Here is a 20,892-nt window from a genome sequence, read left to right as displayed (position 1 = left end):
TTAAAATAATTTGTTCCAACTCTCTGAAGAAAGTCCATGGTATTTTGATAGGGATTGCATTAAACATGTAAATTGCCCTGGGTAACATTGACATTTTCACAATATTAATTCTTCCAATCCATGAGCATGGAATATTTTTGCATCTCTTTGTGTTTTCCTCAATTTCTTTCAGAAGTGTTCTGTAGTTCTTAGGGTATAGATCCTTTACCTCTTTGGTTAGGTTTATTCCTAGGTATCTTATGCTTTTGGGTGCAATTGTAAATGGGATTGACTCCTTAAATTCTCTTTCTTCAGTGTCATTGTTAGTGTATAGAAATGCCACTGACTTCTGGGCATTGAGTTTGTATCCTGCCATGCTGCCAAATTGCTGTATGAGTTCTAGCAATCTTGGGGTGGAGTCTTTTGGGTTTTCTATGTCGAGTATCATGTCATCTGCGAAGAGGCAGAGTTTGACTTCTTCTTTGCCCATTTGAATGCCTTTTCTTTTTTGTTGTCTGATTGCTGAGGCTAGGACTTCTAGTACTATGTTGAATAGCAGTGGTGAGAGTGGACATCCCTGTCTTGTTCCTGATCTTAGGGGAAAGGCTCCCAGTGCTTCCCCATTGAGAATGATATTTGCTGTGGGCTTTTCGTAGATGGCTTTTAAGATGCTAAGGAATGTTCCCTCTATCCCTACACTCTGAAGAGTTTTGATCAGGAATGAATGCTGTATTTTGTCAAATGCTTTCTCTGCATCTATTGAGAGGATCATATGGTTTTTGTTTTTTCTCTTGCTGATATGATGAATCACATTGATTGTTTTACGAGTGTTGAACCAGCCTTGCATCCTGGGGATAAATCCCTTGGTCATGGTGAATAATTTTCTTAATGTATTATTGTATCCTATTGGCTAGTATCTTGTTGAGAATTTTTGCCTCCATGTTCATCAGGGATATTGGTCTCTAATTCTCCTTTTTGGTGGGGTCTTTGTCTGGTTTTGGAATGAAGATGATGCTGGCCTCATAGAACGAGTTTGGAAGTATTCCATCTCTTTCTATCTTTCTATGGATACCTATTCTACTAAAGCTGTTCGGAAAGATAGAATTCCCCAGGGAAACCATCTGGCCCTGGACTTTTGTGTCTTGGGAGGTTTTTGATGACTTCTTCGATTTCCTCCCTGGTTATTGGCCTGTTCAGGTTTTTTATTTCTTCCTGTTCCAGTTTTGGTAGTTTGTGGTTTTCCAGAAATGCGTCCATTTCTTCTAGATTGCCTAATTTATTGGCGTATAGCTGCTCATAATGTGTTTTTAAAATCGTTTGCATTTCCTTGGTGTTGGTAGTGATCTCTCCTTTCTCATTCATGATTTTATTAATTTGAGTCTTTTCTCTCTTCTTTTTAATAAGGCTGGCTAATGGTTTATCTATCTTATTAATTCAAAGAACCAGCTCCTGGTTTTGTTGATCTGTTCCACAGTTCTTCTGGTCTCTGTTTCATTGAGTTCTGCTCGAATCTTTATTAACTCTCTTCTTCTGCTGGGTGTAGGATCTATTTGCTGTTTTTTTTTTTGCTAGCTCCTTTAGGTGCAAGATTAGCTTTTGTATTTGAGTTCTTTCCAGTTTTTGGATGGATGCTTGTATTGCGATGTATTTCCCCTTCAGGACTGCTTTTGCTGTATCCCACAGATTTTGAATGGTTTTATCTTCATTCTCATTAGTTTCCATGAATCTTTTTAATTCTTCTCTAATTTCCTGGTTGACCTTTTCATCTTTTAGCAGGATGGTCCTTAACCTCCACATGTTTTTTTGAGCAAACTTTTCACAGTGGCTGTAACAGTTTTCATTCCAACAGTGCACAAGGGTTAGTTGTTCTCCACATTCTTGGCAACACCTGTTGTTTCTTGTGTTTTTGATTTTAGGTGTTCTGACAGGTATGAGGTGGTAACTCATTTGTATTTCCCTGATGTTGAGCTGATGTTGAGCATTTTTTCATGTGTCTGTTGGCCATTTGCATGTCTTCTTTGGAGAAATGTCTGTTCATGGCTTCTGCCCATTTTTTATTTGGATTATTTGGGTTTTGGGTATTACGTAGTATCAGTTCTTTATAGATCGTGAATGCTAGCCCTTTACCAGCTATGTCATTTGCAAGTATCTTCTCCCATTCTACAGGTTGCTTTTTAGTTTTGTTGATTGTTTCCTTTGCTATACAGAAGCTTTTTATTTTAATGTAGTCTCAATAGTTTAGTTTTTCTTTTATTTCTCATGCTTCAGGAGATACACCTAGAAAAATGTTGCTACAGCAAATGTCAGAAATTATTGTTTGTGCTCTCTTCTAGGATTTTATGATTTCAGATCTCACATTTAGGTCCTTAATCCATTTTGAATTTATATTTTATATGGTGTAAGAAGGTGGTCTTCTTTCATCCTTTTTGCATGTAGCTGTTCAGTGTTCCCGGCATCATTTATTGAAGAGACTGTTTTTTTCCCATTGTATATTCTTGCCTCCTTTGGTAAAATTAATTAACCATATAATTGTGGGTATGTTCTGGGTTCTTTATTCTGTTCTACTGATCTATGTATCTGTGCACCAGTACTACCATATTGCTTTGATTATCACAGCTTTGTAGAATATCTCGAAATCTGGAATTGTGGATCTTGACACTTCCAGTTTTGTTTTTCTTTTTCATGATTGCTTTGGTTATTTGGGTTATTTTGTGGCTCCATATAAATTTTAGGATTATTTGTTCTAGTTCTCTGAAAAATGCTGGTGGTGTTTTGATGGGAATTAGATTAAATCTGTAGGTCACTTTGGGTAGTAGACATTTTAACAATATTTGTTCTTCCAGTCAGTGAGAATGAAGTAGTTTTCTGTTTGTGTTGTCTTCAATTTCTTTTATCAGTGTTGTATAGTTCTCAAAGTACAGGTCTTTCACCTTTTTGGTTAAGTTTATTCCTAGGCATTTTATTCTTTTTGGTGCAATTATAAATGTGATTGTTTTCCAAATTCCTCTTTCTCCCACTTCATTATTAGTGTATAGAAATGTAATGGATTTCTGTATATTGGTTTTGTATCTTACAACCTTTCTGAATTAATTTATCAGTTCTGATAGTTTTTTGGTGAAATCTTTAGGGTTTTCTATAAATAGCATTATATCATCTGTAAATAGTGGAAGTTCTATTTCTTCCTTACCAATTTTGATACCTTTTATTTCTTTTTCTTGTCTGATTGCTGTGACTGGTACTTCCAGTACTCTATGCCAAATAAAAGTGGTGAGAGTAGACATCCTTTTCTAGTTCCTGACCTTAGGGAAAAAGCTGTTTTCCACTATTAAGTATGATGTTAGCTGTGTGTTTTTCATACATGGCTTTTATTATGTTGAGGATGTTTCCTATAAACCCACTTTGTTAAGGGTTTTTATCATGTTTCATAGATTATTTAAAATTTTACATTAGTTGTTTTTACAAAATACAGAGGTTCAACAATCACTTGTTCTAACTCACTAGAATTTTACTATCCAGAAAGACTACAGTGTTAGATTATAAAGGCTTTTGATTTTTTTGTGTGTATTTTTTATTGGAGTTCTATTTGCCAGCATATAGTATAACACCCAGTGCTCATCCCATCAAGTGCCCCCCTCAGTGCCCATCACCCAGTTACCCCATCCGCCCGCCCACCTCCCCTTCCACTACCCCTTATTTGTTTCCCAGAGTTAGAAGTCTCTCATGTTTTGTCACCCTCTCTGATTTTTCTCACTCATTTTCTCTCCTTTCCCCTATAATCCCTTTCACTATTTTTTATATTCCCTGTATGAGTGAAACCATATAATGATTGTCCTTCTCCGATTGACTTAATTCACTCAGCATAATACCCTCCAGTTCCATCCACATTGAAGCAAATGGTGGGTATTCATCATTTCTAATAGTTGAGTAATATTCCATTGTATATATAGACCACATCTTCTTTATCCATTTAACCTTCAATGGACACCGAGGCTCCTTTTACAGTTTGGCTATTGTGGACATTGCTGCTATAAACATTGGGGTGCAGGTGTTTCGGCTTTTCACTGCATCTGTATCTTTGGGGTAAATCCCCAGTAGTGCAATTGCTGGGTTATAGGGTAGCTTTATTTTTAACTCTTTGAGGAACCTCTACATAGTTTTCCAGAGTGGGTGTACCAGTTCACATTCACACCAACAGTGCAAGAGGGTTCCCCTTTCTCCACATCCTCTCCAACATTTGTTGTTTCCTGTCTTGTTAATTTAAGGCTTTTGATTTTTTTTCAAAAGAAATATTGTGAAGAATATACATAACTATATCCAATAATTATAAAATAACTTAAATGTATATTTTAGTTTTATGTCATGGGAAATATTTTAAAGTAATACTCCATAATACTCCAACTTAGTTTTTATAAAGAATTTTTTTAACTGAAATAATCCCATTAATATGCTTTTCTAAAGACATCTGTGTGAAGTCAGCATTCATTGTTTAACCTGCGCAATTTTCCAAGAAAATTGTTTATACAAGGAAATACTTTGGAAAGTATTTAAACTTTTATTTCTGGGCTTTATTTCCATTCTTTTATTTCTTGGTATAAAGAGGAATTCCTTTCAGATTTTTACTTGAGCACATATGGATATACTAGTGAGTGAAACCAGTATTTTTAGTAAAAGTGGGAGTAGGCACAAAGTTACTGGCTCAGGAATACTCACACAAAACACCTCTCAGGATAATATGAATGAGGAACTTGTCTGGAATTGGTGCAGTAGGACTTAAAAACATCCTACCTAGGAATCTTGGGTGGCTCAGTGGTTGAGTCTGCCTTTGGCTCAGGTCCTGGTCTCAGAATCCCAGGATGGAGTCCCACAACAGGCTCCCTGTGGGGAGCATGCTTCTCCCTCTGTCTAAGACTTTGCCTCTCACCGTCTCTCTCATGAATAAATAAATAAAAATCTTTAAAAAAATTGTACCTATTTTGTGGAGTAGGGCAGAAGGAGAGAGTAGCTGACAGGTACCAGTGAAAACAGGAGAAGGAAAAGAAGGGAGAAAAATTAACAAAGGAAAAGATGCCAGAAAAGTGGGAGGGAAGGCAAGGGGTATGGGGACTCTTGCTCACTCATTCATTCATTTTGCACATATTAATTTTGTGCCCCATGTATCAAGCCCCTGGGCATATTTTTGCATGTGTTGATTGGGGGTGGGGGGCGAGAGTGCATGGGAGGGGCAGAGAGAGAGGGAAAGAGAGACTCCCCAGCGAACTTCCTACCCAGTGGAGCCTATCATGGGGCTCCATCTCATGATCCTGAGATCATGACCTGAGCTGAAAATCAGGAGTTGGTCGTTTAACCGACTGAGCCACCCAGGTGCCCCAGGCTCCTGGCATTTTAAGCAGAGGACCAATAAGAAGCCCTTATGCTCTTCTCAGGCCTGAGCCTGTCGTCCCATCCATTGGACTAATGGAAGAGAGTTTGAAACAAAAGATGAGCCAGAGTGGAGAGAGAGAATGGGCAAAGAGATCTGAGCAAGGATCTCAACAGATTGGATGCCTAGCGACAAGAGAGATGGATGATTAACTTCTTACTCCTTGTCAGAGTGTGGAACCACATCCGTCTCTCCTCTTCCACACCTGCAGGGTACCTGTGACTTACTTCTGGCTTCTTCTCTGACCCTGTCCTAGATTGGGACCCCCTGGGGACCCTGAGGACCACACCCACACAACCATCCACCTCTCAGAAAAACCTGTATTAGTGTCTTTCCATAGGCAGCCACCATCTCTGCCCTCTCAGTATTTTACACTGGAGTTGGTTTTAGTGTCAAGTAAACGGGTAGATAATAATCCAGGATGATAAATGCTGCTAACAAGATGTAAGTCAGCCAAGTATGTGGGATTGGGAAAAGTTTCCTGGAGGAAGACCTAGCCAAGCTCACATTTCCCCCTGTTAGCTCTTTCTTTTTAAAAATTCTGTCAGAATAAATCTATTTTGGAAAAACCTTTAATTTGCTTCATAGTGGAGCAAAAATGTTTGCATTTTGGTTTGATTCAAAAGTTAACAAATTAGATTGGTTTGATCCAATTTTTCATTGGTGGATTAATTTTGGTAAAGTCCTGATCACACTTTAAAAATACATGCTAAAATTTGTTATTCCTCACCCCCAAATTCATACCCGTTTAAAAATGTTTAGACATTTTAGAATTCCTAAAAGAAAACACAGGATCTTTTGTCCTAGATTTCCACCATCCATTTTATACATAAATATGTATAGGCAGTGCACTGTTGCAACTTAATAGGAACCACATGCTCTTAAAGCAGTTTAACTAGTGTGTGTTTAAAATATGTGTGTACACCAACTTATTTCCCGATTCAAAACTGTAGTTTTATCAGACTTTTAGAGGAAATGCCAAATCGTGATAGTTTGTACTAGATTTCATAAAAGCGCTCTTTAGAGTGGTGGAAGAGTCTCAGGAATGAATGCTTTTTCATACTTTATGTTCTTTCATATAAAGCTGATTTAGAGAAATTCGTTGTCACAAATTTTTTTCTCCTTTTTTTTTCTCCTTTACAGAAACTTTTAACAATAAGTCAGCATCCACTCATAGTTCATCTCAAGTCTGTGGTGGCCTCTCCTACTTTCTTCTTGATGGGCTTTGTTCTGTTTTGTTCTAAGTGTCTATCTCCAGCCCAGCTGCTGCATTGAACTCCAAGCACTCATGCTTCATGTTGGCTGAAATGTCTAATGGGACATTTCAAATTTAATATGGCTTAAAACAGCCCCTGGACTTCTTCCAACTCCCTGCAACCGGGCCTGTTCCTCTTACAGTCTTGCTCATGTTCATGATGGCAACCATAGGCACGCCTGTGTAGGCCCAAGTGCAAACCTTATCCTTGACTCTTTCCATTCCCCTGGGGGCAGGCCATCGGGTAAATCCTGTTGGCAGCACCACTGCCTTCTCCCCACTTCCACTACCAGAATCCATGCCTCAGTCTCATCTGGGCTTTTCATTCCCTCTCCATCACCCTTGCCTTTCTATAGCCCATTCTCTACACAATAGCCAGAGTAATCCTTTCCAAACAGAAACTGATCCAGTCATGCCTTGACTCAGAAGCACCCCAGTAGCTTTCTGTCTCATTTAGAATAAAATTTAGACATGGCTCTAAGCGCCTGTATGATCTAACTGCCACTCTGATCTCATATTTTACCCCTCTTCTTCTCCCTTACCCTGCTTTGCCCACACTAACTTTCTTGCTGTTACTCTGTACCTAAGAATATTCACACCTCAGGGCCTTTGCACTTGTGCTTTCTCCTGACAGGAACATGCATGACCTCAATATACACATGTTCATTTCCACAGCTTCTTGGGTCTCTGCTTAAATGTCATCTTATGCTCCAGAGCTTTCCTGAGCACTTTTTCCTCTGTGCCTTTACCTTTCTTTCTTAGCACTTATTCACGTGTGACATTTGACAGGCTGCTGCTGTTCCTTATCAGATACACAGTGGCATTTGGAAACTGCAGGTAGTTTGAGAGGGAAAAAATCCAATGTGGTAGGAGTCTCTAGTTCTCACAAATAGATTATTTGTATTTTGAAACTTGAACCTGGCTTGGAACTGAGTAATTTAGGGGCTGGGGGGAGGGGATTAGATTGAAATTAATGCCTTGTGCTGGTTTAAGCCTAAATTTTTGTACAGGATGTTGGTATTAATGCACTTAACCTGCCCTTCTTCAGGGAAGCCTGTCCCAGATACATTCTTTTGCAAATGAAAGAGCATCCCTGTTTGGCTTGGATCTTTCCAAAGCAGCTACAAAAAGTATTGAAAGTGCTCCATTTGATTTTGAAAATCTCTGTCTTCTGCCTGCAACATTTCTTAGGTGACTCTGGTAATCCCAATGGTCTTTCCCTTGTTTTTACAGGTGATCTGCAATGCTTTCACCATCTGTAATGCGGAGATGCAGGAAGTTGGTGTTGGCCTCTATCCTAGGTATGGCGAACAGTATTTCATTTACTCGAAGAAACAACTATAATTCACCTGGCTCTCTGACCTCGTAGAAGGTGTCAGAAAGGCGATTACAGCTGCTGGCTCATGAGCAATGCTTGGAACCTAATGACAAATTATGAGAAAGCAGAAAATGTTAAGTTTAAAGAAAAGAATTTTATAGCCCCGTGGTATATGCTGTGGTATGAGCAGAGAGGCAGACCTCAGACCTAAATTCTTGCTCTCAGGAAAAGAAGTTGGGGTTTGTGGGTGCTAATAAAATTTGGTTATTACCTTGGGGTGTCTGAGTGGTTCAGTCGGTGAAGCATCTGCCTTGGGTTCAAGTCATGAGTCCAGGGTCCTGGGATCGAGCCCCATATCGGGCTCCCTACTCAGTGGGGAGTCTGCTTCTCCTTCTGCCCCTCCCCGCCCAGCTTGTGCTCTCTCTCCCTCTCTCAAATAAATAAATAAATCATCTTTAGAAAATGTTTGTTTAGTGCCCCATCCTTGCCCTGATCTTTTCCCCCAGCCTTTTGGGCAGAAGCACCAGTTGGGTTGATTTTGTCTTTTGGCTTAGCTCCAACTAAGTTGAGCCCTGTGCTCAACTCCAAGCTCCAACTTTCAAGGTTGGCCTTCTGAAGTGCTCTGTGCCACTGCCGCTGAGGTGACCTCATCCCCTGAGCTGCCAGGCTGTCCCTCCACAAACACCGCAGTCACTCATTTCATTTTGTTTTCACCGCTGTTAAGGTGCAAATACAAATATAGCCCTTTTTTATAATTAACTGTGAAACTGAGAATTTGGCTTCTTTTCTTTCTTCTCACAAGGGTTGTGAATCACTGGTATATTGTTCTGGGTCCTCAGGGTGCACTGGCACAGAGGGGCCCAGGGTTCACAGCACCTGGTTCCGATTCAGTGCACTCCCAGCTGTGCGTCCTGGGCCAGCTACTTCCCTGCACGTGGCAATTGTTTTGTCTGTAAATGCCCCTCGTGAGACTCATGTGGTGATATACGTGTGCAAGGGCAAAGAAAGTGCTTTCTACACAGTGAAGTATAGAGGTGCAGCCTCCCTGGTACTAAAACAACCAGGTGGGGGCCCTAGACACTCCAGCGTCAAGATGCTAATGCCATTGGCTTTCTGTGTGAGAGTGAGAGGGGGGACTCTCCTTAGCCCTTGGCCTGGCTCTGGGTATCCCAGCACAGGAGGCAAGGCCTGCACAGAGCTGCGTGAGAAGGGCCCCAGGTGTCCTGGCTGCCATTGAAAGGCACAGCTGTCTCCCATCTTCATCTCCAGGGAGATCTCAGAAAATATTTTTGTTAACACACTTCCCTACGTGGCCTCATTTTGGGGGGCATTTTGCTTCATGCCATGTGGTCTAGGGACGTTTCTGGGATCTCCCTAGTGCACTGCTGACCTTATCTGCTCCTCCCTGCCCCCACCGTGCTAAAGTGTCTTTTGCTCACTATATTCATTGGCTTTAGGTGTCTGACTATCTGCTGAGTGACAGTACCCCCTTCTCTCTTTCCTCCAGTATGTCTTTGCTCAATCACAGCTGTGACCCCAATTGCTCCATTGTGTTCAACGGGCCCCACCTCTTACTGCGAGCAGTCCGAGACATCGAGGCAGGAGAGGAGGTAAGCAACCTACTTTTCCCACCGCCTGGCCCCCTTTTGTAACCAGGACCCTCTCGGTATGGCCCTTCCCTGAAACCAGTTGTGCTTGAGAGATAGCTTGTCATTAACCTGCCAGGGGGGGAAGAGCTAGGAAGTGTCCCTCCAGCCACAGATTTGCCCCTCAGTGCTTGTGCAGGATTACAGATGGGCTGACTTTGTAAATCACTGTTTCTCTGGATTCCAGCAGCTCCTCTTGAACATGTGCAAGGGAGAGGTATGAGTGTGTGATGGTGTGTATGTGTTCTATGTGTGTGACAGCTCACCAGCCCCTCACATTCCTGCCCGTGGCCATCCCTTTGTGCGCGGGAGGGCAGCCTGGCTTGTGAGTGGGATCCCAGGCCACTCATCACATCTTGAAGGTGACTTGTTTTTATCTCAATGACAAGAAAGTAGCAAGACTTACTCGTTCATGTGGTCACGGAGCCTTTACAAACCTATCACCGTCTCTGTGTGATTGTTCGGGAAAGATGTGAAGGGAAGAGAGGCCAGGGGGTATAGCTTCCAACGGCGACTGAGTCTTGACGTCCAGGTTTCCTTCTCAGAAGTGCCAGGTCTCACAAGGCAGCTGCAGATGGGCTGCCCTGGGGCTGCCAAGCCAGAGCCCGCTGAGGGTTTGTACATGTACCACCCTGAACGTGGGGTTATAGGTATTCACACTCTGGAGAACCTGGTTTCCTTCTACCTTCCAATTTGCTAAAGTGGATATTTATTGCATGGAAAGCAGAGTATCATAAGCTTTTATTGCATTGATGCAGCACTCAGGCAATAAAACTTAAACTCGAGGGCACCATATTTTATGTAGACAGAGATTTGGCTTTGATAAGACTCCCTCCAATCTGATTTTCAATGGAATAAGCTGTCTCTTATACAGCCACTTACTGGATTTCCCATTTTTTAGGAGCCCTGTGCTCAGTACACTGGGGTATCTGTCAACGAGATGGAGAATTTAATTGTTTTTTCCCTAGAGCCACATGGACTTCGAGGCAGGTAAAAAGGGGAGGCACTGTCCGTTTGTAGCAGCATTAGTGCAGGAGCTGAGGGCCAACTGTCTTCGATGATGATGTTACTGCTGCTGACTTGAGGATGGCTTACTAAATTAAAAAAAAATCAGTAACTTGAGAGGCAAACAGAAAAACTATTAGAAACAGACAGAATTTTCAGGAACAACAAAGAAATTTTCCTATGTCTTGTTTTCTAGGCTTGGCTGCCAGTTATTTTCCTTGGTTCTTTTCATTCAGTTGAAAACGTCTTGTTTGGTGCTGATTTCACTTCTTTTATTTCCTTTTTCCTCCATCTCTGGAGCAACAAGCAAATCCTTCCTCTTGGTTGACACAGAATAACTCTGCTCCATGTCAGGCCCTGCAGACTCAGATGTGTCTTTCATGATACTTACCAACAAAGTATCATGAAAGGCTTCCCAACAAAGAGAGGATTCTCCCCATACATCCTGTCCTACCATCTTGTTTGGGAGATGACTTTGTTTGATTGAGGTATAATGGACATACGACATTGTGTAAGTTTTGGGTGTATCACACAACAATTTGATGTTTATATATATTGTGAAATAATCACCTCAGTGCATCTGGTTAACATCTGTCACCAAATAGTTACAGAAATTTTTTCTCCTGTGATATGAACCTTTAAGATGTACTCTCATAGGGGTGCCTGGGTGACTTAGTCCATTAAGCATCTGCCTTCAGCTCAGATCATGATCTTAGGGTCCTAGATCGACTCCTGCATCGGGCTCCCTGCTCAGCGAGGAGTCTGCTTCTCCCTCTGCCCTACTGCCCTGTTTGTGCTCTCTCTCTGTCAAATAAATAAATAAATGAAATCTTTTAAAAAAAATTTAGTCTCTTAGTAACTTTCAAATATGCTTTGCAGTGCTGTTAACTACAGTTGCCATGCCGTACCTTACATCCCCTAGGACTGTTTCATACCTGGCACTTGTACCTTTTTACCTGCTTGACCCATTTTGTGCTCCCCCCTCCCCCAGCCCAGCTCTGGCAACTACCGATCTGTTCTCTGTGTCTGTGAGCTTGGGTTTTTTTTTGTTGTTGTTGTTTGTTTGTTTTGTTTTGTTTTGAGCTTGTTTTTTTATTTTGGTATTTGTTTGTGTGCTTGTTTCAGAAAATAAAATCTCCCCACCCTATCTGGTCTTGGTGGGAACATTTTGTCTGCAGGGCTGTCCCCCTCTCCCATTTTCCTGAGTTAATATTACACACCTTTTCGGGTCCTTTCAAACATCATTTCCTCTATAAACCTTTTCCACATTTCCCAAATTACAGGAAATGTCTTTTTGCTTTGAGGTCTCCTTTACAATGGTTCTTTTCTTTGCAGTTATTCTGACTCTTCTGGTGACTCCTCTGTTCAGCCATAAGCTTCATGGGGACAAGCCATTGTATCTTACTATCTCATTTAGTACTCAGTACTTGCACCCAGGAAGCTTCCATCGCTCATTGTTGACTTGACTCCCCATTCAGTTGAGCTCATATGAAGACCAGGAGTGCTTCTCACCAAGGTGACTGTTGGCATTCAGGATGAATCAGCCGCTCGTTGTGTAGGACGCTTGTGTCACGGAAGGCTGATGTCCTGAGTCCCTGTTCAGCAGATGCCTGTGGCCACCCACCCCCAATGACTGACAGACCTCCTGTTCATTTAACATTGGTCTGTTGGGGCAGAGATGGGGCAGAGGGAGAACCAGGAGCAAAGACATTTTGAGGTTAAGAGGGGCAGTTCCTTTTTATTGTGCAAATATTTGCTTAGTTAAACTGGGCAAGGAAGTAAATTTAGAAATGTTTGGCAGTTTCGTAGGATCAACTCTGCATTTTGGTTTTGCTGCTCACCTGGGCACTCCCCAGTTCTAATACATGCTTCATGGGATTGAGTTCCGGAATGGAGGCTCTTTGAGGGAAGTCTCCATAGTGCTTCTTATAGAGAAGATCCTTACTCTCTACTTGTTGAGTGAGTGAATAAAGCTTTGTGAAAGGCAAAACCAGAGGTGGAATAGGATATGAACCATTCTTAAAACTACCACTTATCTTCAGGTGTGTCCCACGGGCCCCAGAAAGAAACTAATGTGATAGCCAGCCAGTGCCAGTTTGAGATGAGAGCATTTCAGACCTCAGCCAAGAAAAGCTGGGAATTTGCATAGGCTCCTTAGTAGCAGGAGTCACCATGGAAATTCCCTACCCTTTGTTTCTCTGCACATAAAGCCATCTCTTGGACCACTTTCAGACCATTCCCTTCAAACCAGCACAGTTTCTAACACTTGGCTACTTAAAGATTTCCACTGTAATGCTGAGCTGTTGGGTCTCTTGGTTTGGTTTAGTTTGGTTTGGTTTTGCTTTGGGGTTTTTGTCTCCTTATCTAGCACCTCCTTACAGAGATGTTTATAGTAAGGTTTAAGGCTCATGTGCTAGATTGCGGATGGCTGCCTCTTCAGGGTTTTGGTAAGCTATGACATTTGTTATAATCGGTTTTGCAATTTGTAACTGCAATTTTCTGATATTTTACCTTCCTCTAAACTGAGTTTTATTATTGATTCTTAATCTTTCTTATTAATGTGTACGAGTAAATTAATATATCTTATTTTCAGAAAGCTAGTTCTAAAATGCAATACAATAAAGAGGTATAACCTAAAATATCCTTTAAAGTATAAAATATTTCTGCTTGAAATTTTGTGTCAAAAAGTGTCTTATTAAATGACAGTGTTCTAAAACATAGATCAGGGAAGAAAACTGGACAGTCCAGGCCACCATTGTGGGAATTTCTGGTTAGAAGAGGTTGTAGTTATTACAAATAACACCACTTGCTACCAGCATTCTCTGGAGCCATAGCGACCTGGAGAAATGTGATTTGCATAAACTGAGTGTGTTGATATCTGTAATATTTTAATCTAAATGGTTGTGGGATTAAGACAGTCTGTTTCTTCTCTCATCTTTACTAAGATGTCTAGGTCATTTGACAAATTTGCTGCCTACTTATTGGGTGTCATGTCCTGGGCTGGACATTGGGAATAGAAAGATGAATAAGACCCCACCTTGCCTTCAGGAGCTCAAGGTATAAACGAGGAAACTGACATAGAACAGAAAAAAGTAACAGAATATGAAAAGTACAAAAGTGTAAAGTACATGGGGCTTTATAGACATTCAGATGAGGGGTACCTACGTGGTGGTAGGGCACAGGGATGAGGAAGCTGGTAAGAAAAGTGGAGCTTCCAGAGAAGTGACTCCTAGACTCTTAGAGCATCCACAGAGTTTGAGTTGGCTGGGACAGGGGATGGAGTTCTAGACAGAGACAAAGGACAGAATGGTGAGCTCAAGGAATAGGAAGCATTCTTATCAGAAGAATGAAGACATAGACTGAAGACTTCAAATGTGACCAGCAGATGAGTGAATATTCAGGGACCACACCTTATTGTAGGAATGCCTGTGGGTCTTATTAAGGAACTGCTAACAGTGTCTGGTCTATAGGAGGCACTCAGTAGGTATCTGTGAAGGGCTTGGATAGGCAGTGAGCGCCTCTGAGTCAGTGGAACTGCATGATGGATTTTCCATGTGTAAGCAAGGTTGGGCAGATGAGGGTCAGGTTGATGTAGTAATCCAGCAAAAGGTGACAATGGCACCCCGAAGTCAGGAGGAATTCAACTGGTGGCTCATGATCAGCGATCTGAAGAAAATAATGTTAGAAATTAAAATTAGCAGAATTTGCTAATGACTGAGTACAGGGGTGTGACAGTGAGAAGAGAGAATAACACTCAGGTTTGATTTTAAAAAGAGGTGAGATCTGCATGTTGTTTTCAGCTCAGAGTCAGTATCTGTAGAAAAATTTATAATTGTGATAATGTAATCCTAGAAATAAAAACTAAGTCTAATTTGACTTTGGTCTTCTTATCCACTCTGTTGTATATAACGAAAAGATGGGCTTCCTGGAAAAGAGGTTTCTTTGCCTTGAAATTTTCAAGTAAGCAATACATCCAATATCCATACTCAATGTTGGAAGTGATTTACAGCCTTTCCCATAAAAGCTGCTCTAAAATGGTAAAGCAGTGGTCAGTGGCATTAATATTTTAATGCGATTTTGTTCTGTGCCATTAAAACATCCACTGATCAATGGCAAAGTTTCATATATACGTTCCTGCTAAATGAGCCTTATATGTAGTGAGCAGATTCTTCATTAAAAGTGGTGAATCGGTGAGTCTTCAATAAGGATTTTTTATCTTTGGCTGATACAATGATTTCACTGGCATTACCAGTTAGGAAGCTCTGTGTTTTGTTCCCCCCCCCAAAAAAAAAATATACATAAAAATGTTTTGCCATTGAGATGTTCAGTTTTGACACAGTGTATTTTGTCAACTTCGATAAACATGGAGGAGGTAGAAAGGGGGGAATTGGGCACTCTTCATGGGAGGAGGCATATCTGAGCCAAGCTTGTGGGGTGAGAATGCTCTGAAGAAGCTGAGTGTAGGGGATCCCTGGGTGGCTCAGCGGTTTAGCACCTGCCTTCCGCTCAGGGCGTGATCCTAGGTCCTGGGATCGAGTCCCGCATTGGGCTCCCTGCATGGAGCCTGCTTCTCCCTCTGCCTGTGTCTCTGCTTCTCTCTCTCTCTCTCTCTCTCTCTCTCTCTCTCTCTCTCTCTGTGTGTGTGTGTGTGTCTCCCATGAATAAATAAATAAAATCTTAAAAAAAAAAAAGAAGCTGAGTGTAGGATAGGCTAGGGCAGAGACACACGGTATGCACTGGCACTGTGTGCATTGTTTCAGAGGCGTAGCAGTGTCTATAACTGTGAAGACTGGAAGGTGTCTGGAGAGAGATTCAGGCTAGAAAGGCAGACAGAAGATCACTTGGGAAGCCCTTGTGTGCCTCATCCTGCAGGCAGAGAGGCCATCAAAAATCTTCACGTAGGGAAACGATGTGATCAGATATGAGTTTTAGGAAGATGTCTCAAAGCAGTTGAGAAGATGAGAGGTAGACCGCAGGGAGTCCAAGGGTCCGTTAGAAAGCCATAGTTCAGTCCAGGTAGTGGTTTTGGGCAGTTACAGGGTAACAAGGAAGGCTGTCAGAGGCTATTTAGTGGAATTAAATGAAATAATTAGTCCTCTGTTGCCTATTCACTGCCTGTCATGATCACTCATGAGTTTTGGCCCTTGTGATTAAGTCTTGGGTTAGCCAAACTTATTTCTCTGGCCTTGGATTTGTTGGCTTGAGGCCAGATACTCTTGTTTCTGTGTTACAGAGCAGCATGATATGTTGCCTAACACGGAAAGGCTCTAGAGAGAGCCGGCCAGCCAGACTGGACCCTGAGGATGGCTATGGAGGATGGGACAGCTTTGGCTGGATGACCAGGCTTCTTTTCCACTGAGGCTCACCCAAAGCTATGTTTTCTGTCAAAGAGGATGGCCTTTCTTCCCTATCATGCTTTCCAGCATGTAAGATCATGCTTTGAAGACACAAGATGCTTTCTTTCAAGTCTAAGAAAAAGCATCTGGGATTATTTGCTCTAGAGAGCTTTTGTCCCTTCCTTCCATGGATGGTCCTTCCTTCTTTCTCTCCAGCAGCACCTCCACTTCTGCCCACCATACGTATATACCCTGGCAATTACCTTCACATGTAAAAGCAAATACAGAAGTATTGTATGTACACAATATGTTACAAGTGGACATTTGTTACCAAAAAGAAACTAGAAAAGTGTGAGGGGATGAGGAGCCCTGGGTGAGATGATTGTCAGGTTGTTATCTTAAGGAGGGGGTCCAGGTTAGATTTCAATGAAGAAGTGAGATTCACTGACACCCAGCAGAGGCAAGGGAGGCCCTGGTGTGGGTTCTGGGGGCAGTGCAGCAGAAACAGCCAGTGTCGTCAGGCATAGGGGTGCATGGGGACAGGAGGAGCAAGGGCTGGCAGTGGGGATGGTGCTCAGAGAGGGAACCGGGCTGCTGGTGGTGGCTGTTGTTGTTATTGTTAGTCCTCATCCATTGGAGACTAATATTTTTGTAAAATTTCATGAAAATAAATTACTGGAAAAATGAGATTTTAAACACATATGAAATAAAAGCCTAACATTTTATTATTAGAGTTTCTTACCAGATTCCTATAGAAGTTTCTAAGTGTTCCTTTGTGTTTGGTTCCTGACATTACCACAGACGAGTGACATAGGCCCTGGAACCACACAATGAGTTATGCTGTGGGAATCCCTTGTCAGGACTTGGCCCATAAGCAAAAGGGGGTGGGCACTGGAGAATTTTGAGCACAGGGAAGAGCTGATCTGTCTTAAATTTGAAGAGAATCCCCAAGAATCACTGCTGGAGGGTGGAGTGCAGGGGGAACAGGGGGACCGGCTGTGAGACTTGCTTGTTTTAAGAGCAAGAGAGAAAGGCAACTCAGACCAGGATGATCACATTGGGAGAGGTAGAAAGGAGTATATATTTTTAAGGTTGGGTGCATTGAATTTCCTGGTGGATTGGGTGAGAATGTGAAAGGGAGAGAGAAGTCAAGGGTGACTTTGAGGTTTCCACTTGAAGGACACAGAAGATGCATTGCTGTCAGCTGAGGTTAGGATGGCTCCAGCAGGGATGGAACAGGCTGGGGGAATCAGGAGTGCCATCTTGTGTATTTTGAATTGGACTTTCAGTGCAAATATCTGGTTTAGCGAGGGATATGTGAACATTACAGTGTTACCTAAAGACCTATGACTTCCCAGTGGAACTTGACAGCTACAGGGAGACCTGACCTTTCATCATCCAAGACAACATAATTACTGTTTGAAAGGGAGTCAGCTTAAGAACTTCCACCTAGGATCACATTCTGACATTATTTGTCCCTAGTTGCAAATTATTCCTTTTTTTTTTTTTTTAATTAAATCTACCTGGTCACAAGTAAAACAATGTCCTAACTTCAAAGACACCAAATTTGGTGGACCTCAAATTCCATGAGGCTGCAGGACTGCTCAGGATTTAAGAGCATCTGGGTACAGCGTCTGCCACCCCTTGTGGATCAGAATTGATCTGGCTTCTCTGATTGCCAGCAGTTATAGATTTTACTACACAACCTTAGGATGACCAAACACATGCCAGCTCTTGATATTCTTTTGTTTGTTGAATAAAAAGCAAAGTGTAAAAATGTATAGAGGTCATGAGTCCAGTTCTTTAAAGTAGATATATAATATATATGTACTCACGACACAATGAAGACTGGAAGGTAACACATTAAAATTTTACATGGGATTATTTGCATAGAGAGACTCTAAGTAGTATCTTTCTTTCCTCTTGCACTTTGTGGTACGCAATAGAAACACATTTTGCTTAAATAGTCAGCAGTGATGGTAAGCATGTGTTCAGGAGGAGGAGCACTACAGCCCTGTGACCCTGTCCTCTCTGGCCTCCCCAGCTCACCATCTGCTACCTGGACATGCTGATGACCAGCGAGGAGCGCCGGAAGCAGCTGAAGGATCAGTACTGTTTTGAGTGTGACTGTGTCCGATGTGAAACCCAAGACAAGGTATGTGGTGTGGAACCAGCCTGGAACATGTTCTAGGCCCCGTCCCAGTGAATTGTTTGCTTTTCTCTCATTTGTCCAAAAGGAGATGATTCTCAGTGCAGAGTGGGAAACAAAGTGGGTAAAAAAAAAAAAAAAAAAAAAATCATTGTGCGGCACATGTTTTATCTCCTTGAATTTTTATCACCCACGAAGTCGTAAGAGGCTTAATCTCAAGTAGGGAGCTTAGATTCTAAAGGGAATATAGGTGTCAAAAATGTAATGAAAAGGATATTGATGGTCGGAGCACTGTTAGAGCATGGCGGGGGGGTGAGGGGGAGAGTGCTAACAGCTACTGCTTGCAGACAAATCTACCAAGTCATTTCTAGCTTTTTATTTCCTTAGAATTTGTTCTGTAAGGCTTTTTACTCTAACACTTAATCAGAGATCACTTACCTAGCAACTTTTACTCTCTGAGAAAGGAAGAAGAGCCAAAATAAATGCCAGAAGGATAATGAATGAACTTAGGTTTAAAAAAAATAATAACGAATGAACTTTTCTTCTGTTACTCATGTGCTTTCCTCACATTGAATCTATTTACTTTTAGTTTGCACACAACCGAGTTGTCTGATAGGTTTTTTCTTTCGTAGAGTGTTTTGCATTTGTGGGGATTTTTTTGTAATTACTCTGTCCTTTAAGCCAATAAATGTATGTGAGGAACTGGAACTCAGGTTCAGAGATACACCTTTAGGGGAGGATGAACAAAACAGGGCCGAATGGAGTCCCAAGCCCAGATCTTTTGACTGAGTCTCGTGCTCTACCATAGAGCTACTGGCAATCATTGGTGCCAGCATCGATAGAGAGAGGCTGCTGTTTTCACTACAGAAGAAGGGACCGTGCACTCATTCTAATGAGGCAGGAATCAGTGAACACAATTAGTTTTTAATTAAAAGGAAGTAAATAAGCTAAATGGGAAAAGCTGGATTCACTGCTACTACCTGCCCAAGATTCAGTCCACTTTAGCATTAGCCTTTGGCAACAACTACCTGTGCTAGAATTATATTCCCCAGGGATTTCTCCCCAGACCATCCTCTGAAATGGCAAGAAACAAGGTCTCTTCTCCCCAGCATCCTTGAAGGGGAGGTCTTGGATTTAGTGCCTCTTCATGCCATCTGTATTTAGACCCGCAAAAAATTTCTTGGATAAATGCTTGTATTTTATTAAAACTGAGGTCATGTTTGCTTTTGTTTTTCATTAGAGTTGAAATCTGGCTAGAATTGTCTATTAGGAAAAGATTTAGCCTCAAGTGACAGATAACACGACTAAAACTGGCTTTGTCTCACAAATTCTAGAGAAGCAGTCCAAGGCAGGAGCAACTACTCCTAGATCTCATCACAGACCCAGAATCTTTCTGTCTTCCTTCTTAGCCATCCTGAGCAGGTGCCTTTTGTCCTCATGGTCCCAGGATCATGGGATCACCATCATCAGCTGGTGTGTCCAAGCTCTAGACATAAAGAAGGGGCACTAAAAGGAGAAGCTCCTAGGGATTTCCACCTGCAATTTATTGTTCAGAACTGTGTTGTATGACCACCATTAGCTGTAAGAGAGGTGAAGAAACTACATTTTAGGTTTTCAGCCTTTAAACTAGAGGAAGACAGGGGAAGAGAAGGTTGTGAATGGCTCTTGGGTAGCTGATCTACAGTGTCCACCATGTTCATTGGGACCATTTTCTTTCCTCTTTTGAGTTGAAAGTTTAATATTGTATTAGTGTTCTCCAGAGAAGAGCATCAACAGGAGTGTGTGGGTGGGTGGGTAGGTGTGTGTGTGTGTAAAGAAGTAGTGGGGGGATATTTATTTGAAGGATTTGGTTCATGTGATTGTGGAGGCTAAGAAGTCCCAAGACCTGCAGTTCATAAGTAGGAGACCCAGGAGAGCAAACAGCGAAGTCCCAGTCCGACCCAGGAAGAGCCAGCCTTCCATTTGAGTCCAAAGGCAGGGAAAAACCAGTGTCCCAGCTTCAAGGCATTTGGGCGGGAGGAGTTCCCCCTTACTTGTGGTAGGGTCGGTCTTTGTTCTCTTCAGGCCTTCAACTGATTGGGTGAGATCCACTCACATTGGGGAGGACAGCCCACTAATTGATTCCAATCGTTTATCTCATCCAAAAACAGTCTGACACACATACCCAGAATAATATTTAACCAAATACCTGGGCACCCTTTGGCCCAGTCAAACTGACACATAACATTAACCATCACAAATGTTGTGTTAGAGATAGGCCAGATGGTAACATGGAAAAAGTACTTGATTGCTCTGCTAGATTCTAATCCATTCTGTACCTGACAAACTGAGTGGCCTTGGGCAGGTCATTCAACCTCTCTGATTTATTCCATCATCTGTCATACAAGAGACCCATGTCTCATTGTGGTTTTGATTTGCATTTCCCTGATGTTCACTATGTTGAGCATCTTTTCCCATACCTGTTGGCCATCTCTATCTCTTTACACCTGTTGGGATAGCTAGAATCAAGAAGATAAGAAATAACAAGTGTTGGTGAGATTGTGAAGAAAAGGGAACCCTTGTGTGTTTTGTTTTGATGGGAATGCAAAGTGGCATAGCCACTAGAGCAAACAGTATGGAGGTTCCTCAAAAAATTAAAAATAGAGTAACCATATGATCCAGCAATTCTGCTTCTGAATATTTATCTAAAGGAAATGAAAACACTAACTCGAAAAGATATGTACACTGTCATGTTCAGTGCAGCCTTATTTACAATAGCCAAGATACGGAAACAACTTTAAGTGTC

At 41.9% G+C, this 20,892-nt stretch overlaps 1 protein-coding gene across 1 annotated transcript in view; it reads left to right on the top strand.

Annotated features, from left to right (window-relative positions):
* Positions 1 to 20,892, top strand: part of SMYD3 (SET and MYND domain containing 3) — a 716,195-nt gene that overhangs the window by 545,525 nt on the left and 149,778 nt on the right. Inside the window, exons 7-9 of the mRNA XM_055323766.1 lie at positions 7,887 to 7,954; positions 9,479 to 9,581; positions 18,003 to 18,113. Of these exons, the coding sequence (XP_055179741.1) occupies positions 7,887 to 7,954; positions 9,479 to 9,581; positions 18,003 to 18,113 (282 nt within the window). The remainder of the gene's footprint in view (positions 1 to 7,886; positions 7,955 to 9,478; positions 9,582 to 18,002; positions 18,114 to 20,892) is intronic.

The sequence above is a fragment of the Nyctereutes procyonoides genome, unplaced genomic scaffold (genome assembly GCF_905146905.1).
Source record: "Nyctereutes procyonoides isolate TBG_1078 unplaced genomic scaffold, NYPRO_anot_genome, whole genome shotgun sequence".
In the NCBI taxonomy this organism is placed as follows: domain Eukaryota; kingdom Metazoa; phylum Chordata; class Mammalia; order Carnivora; family Canidae; genus Nyctereutes; species Nyctereutes procyonoides.
This window is presented reverse-complemented; position numbering and strand designations above follow the sequence as displayed.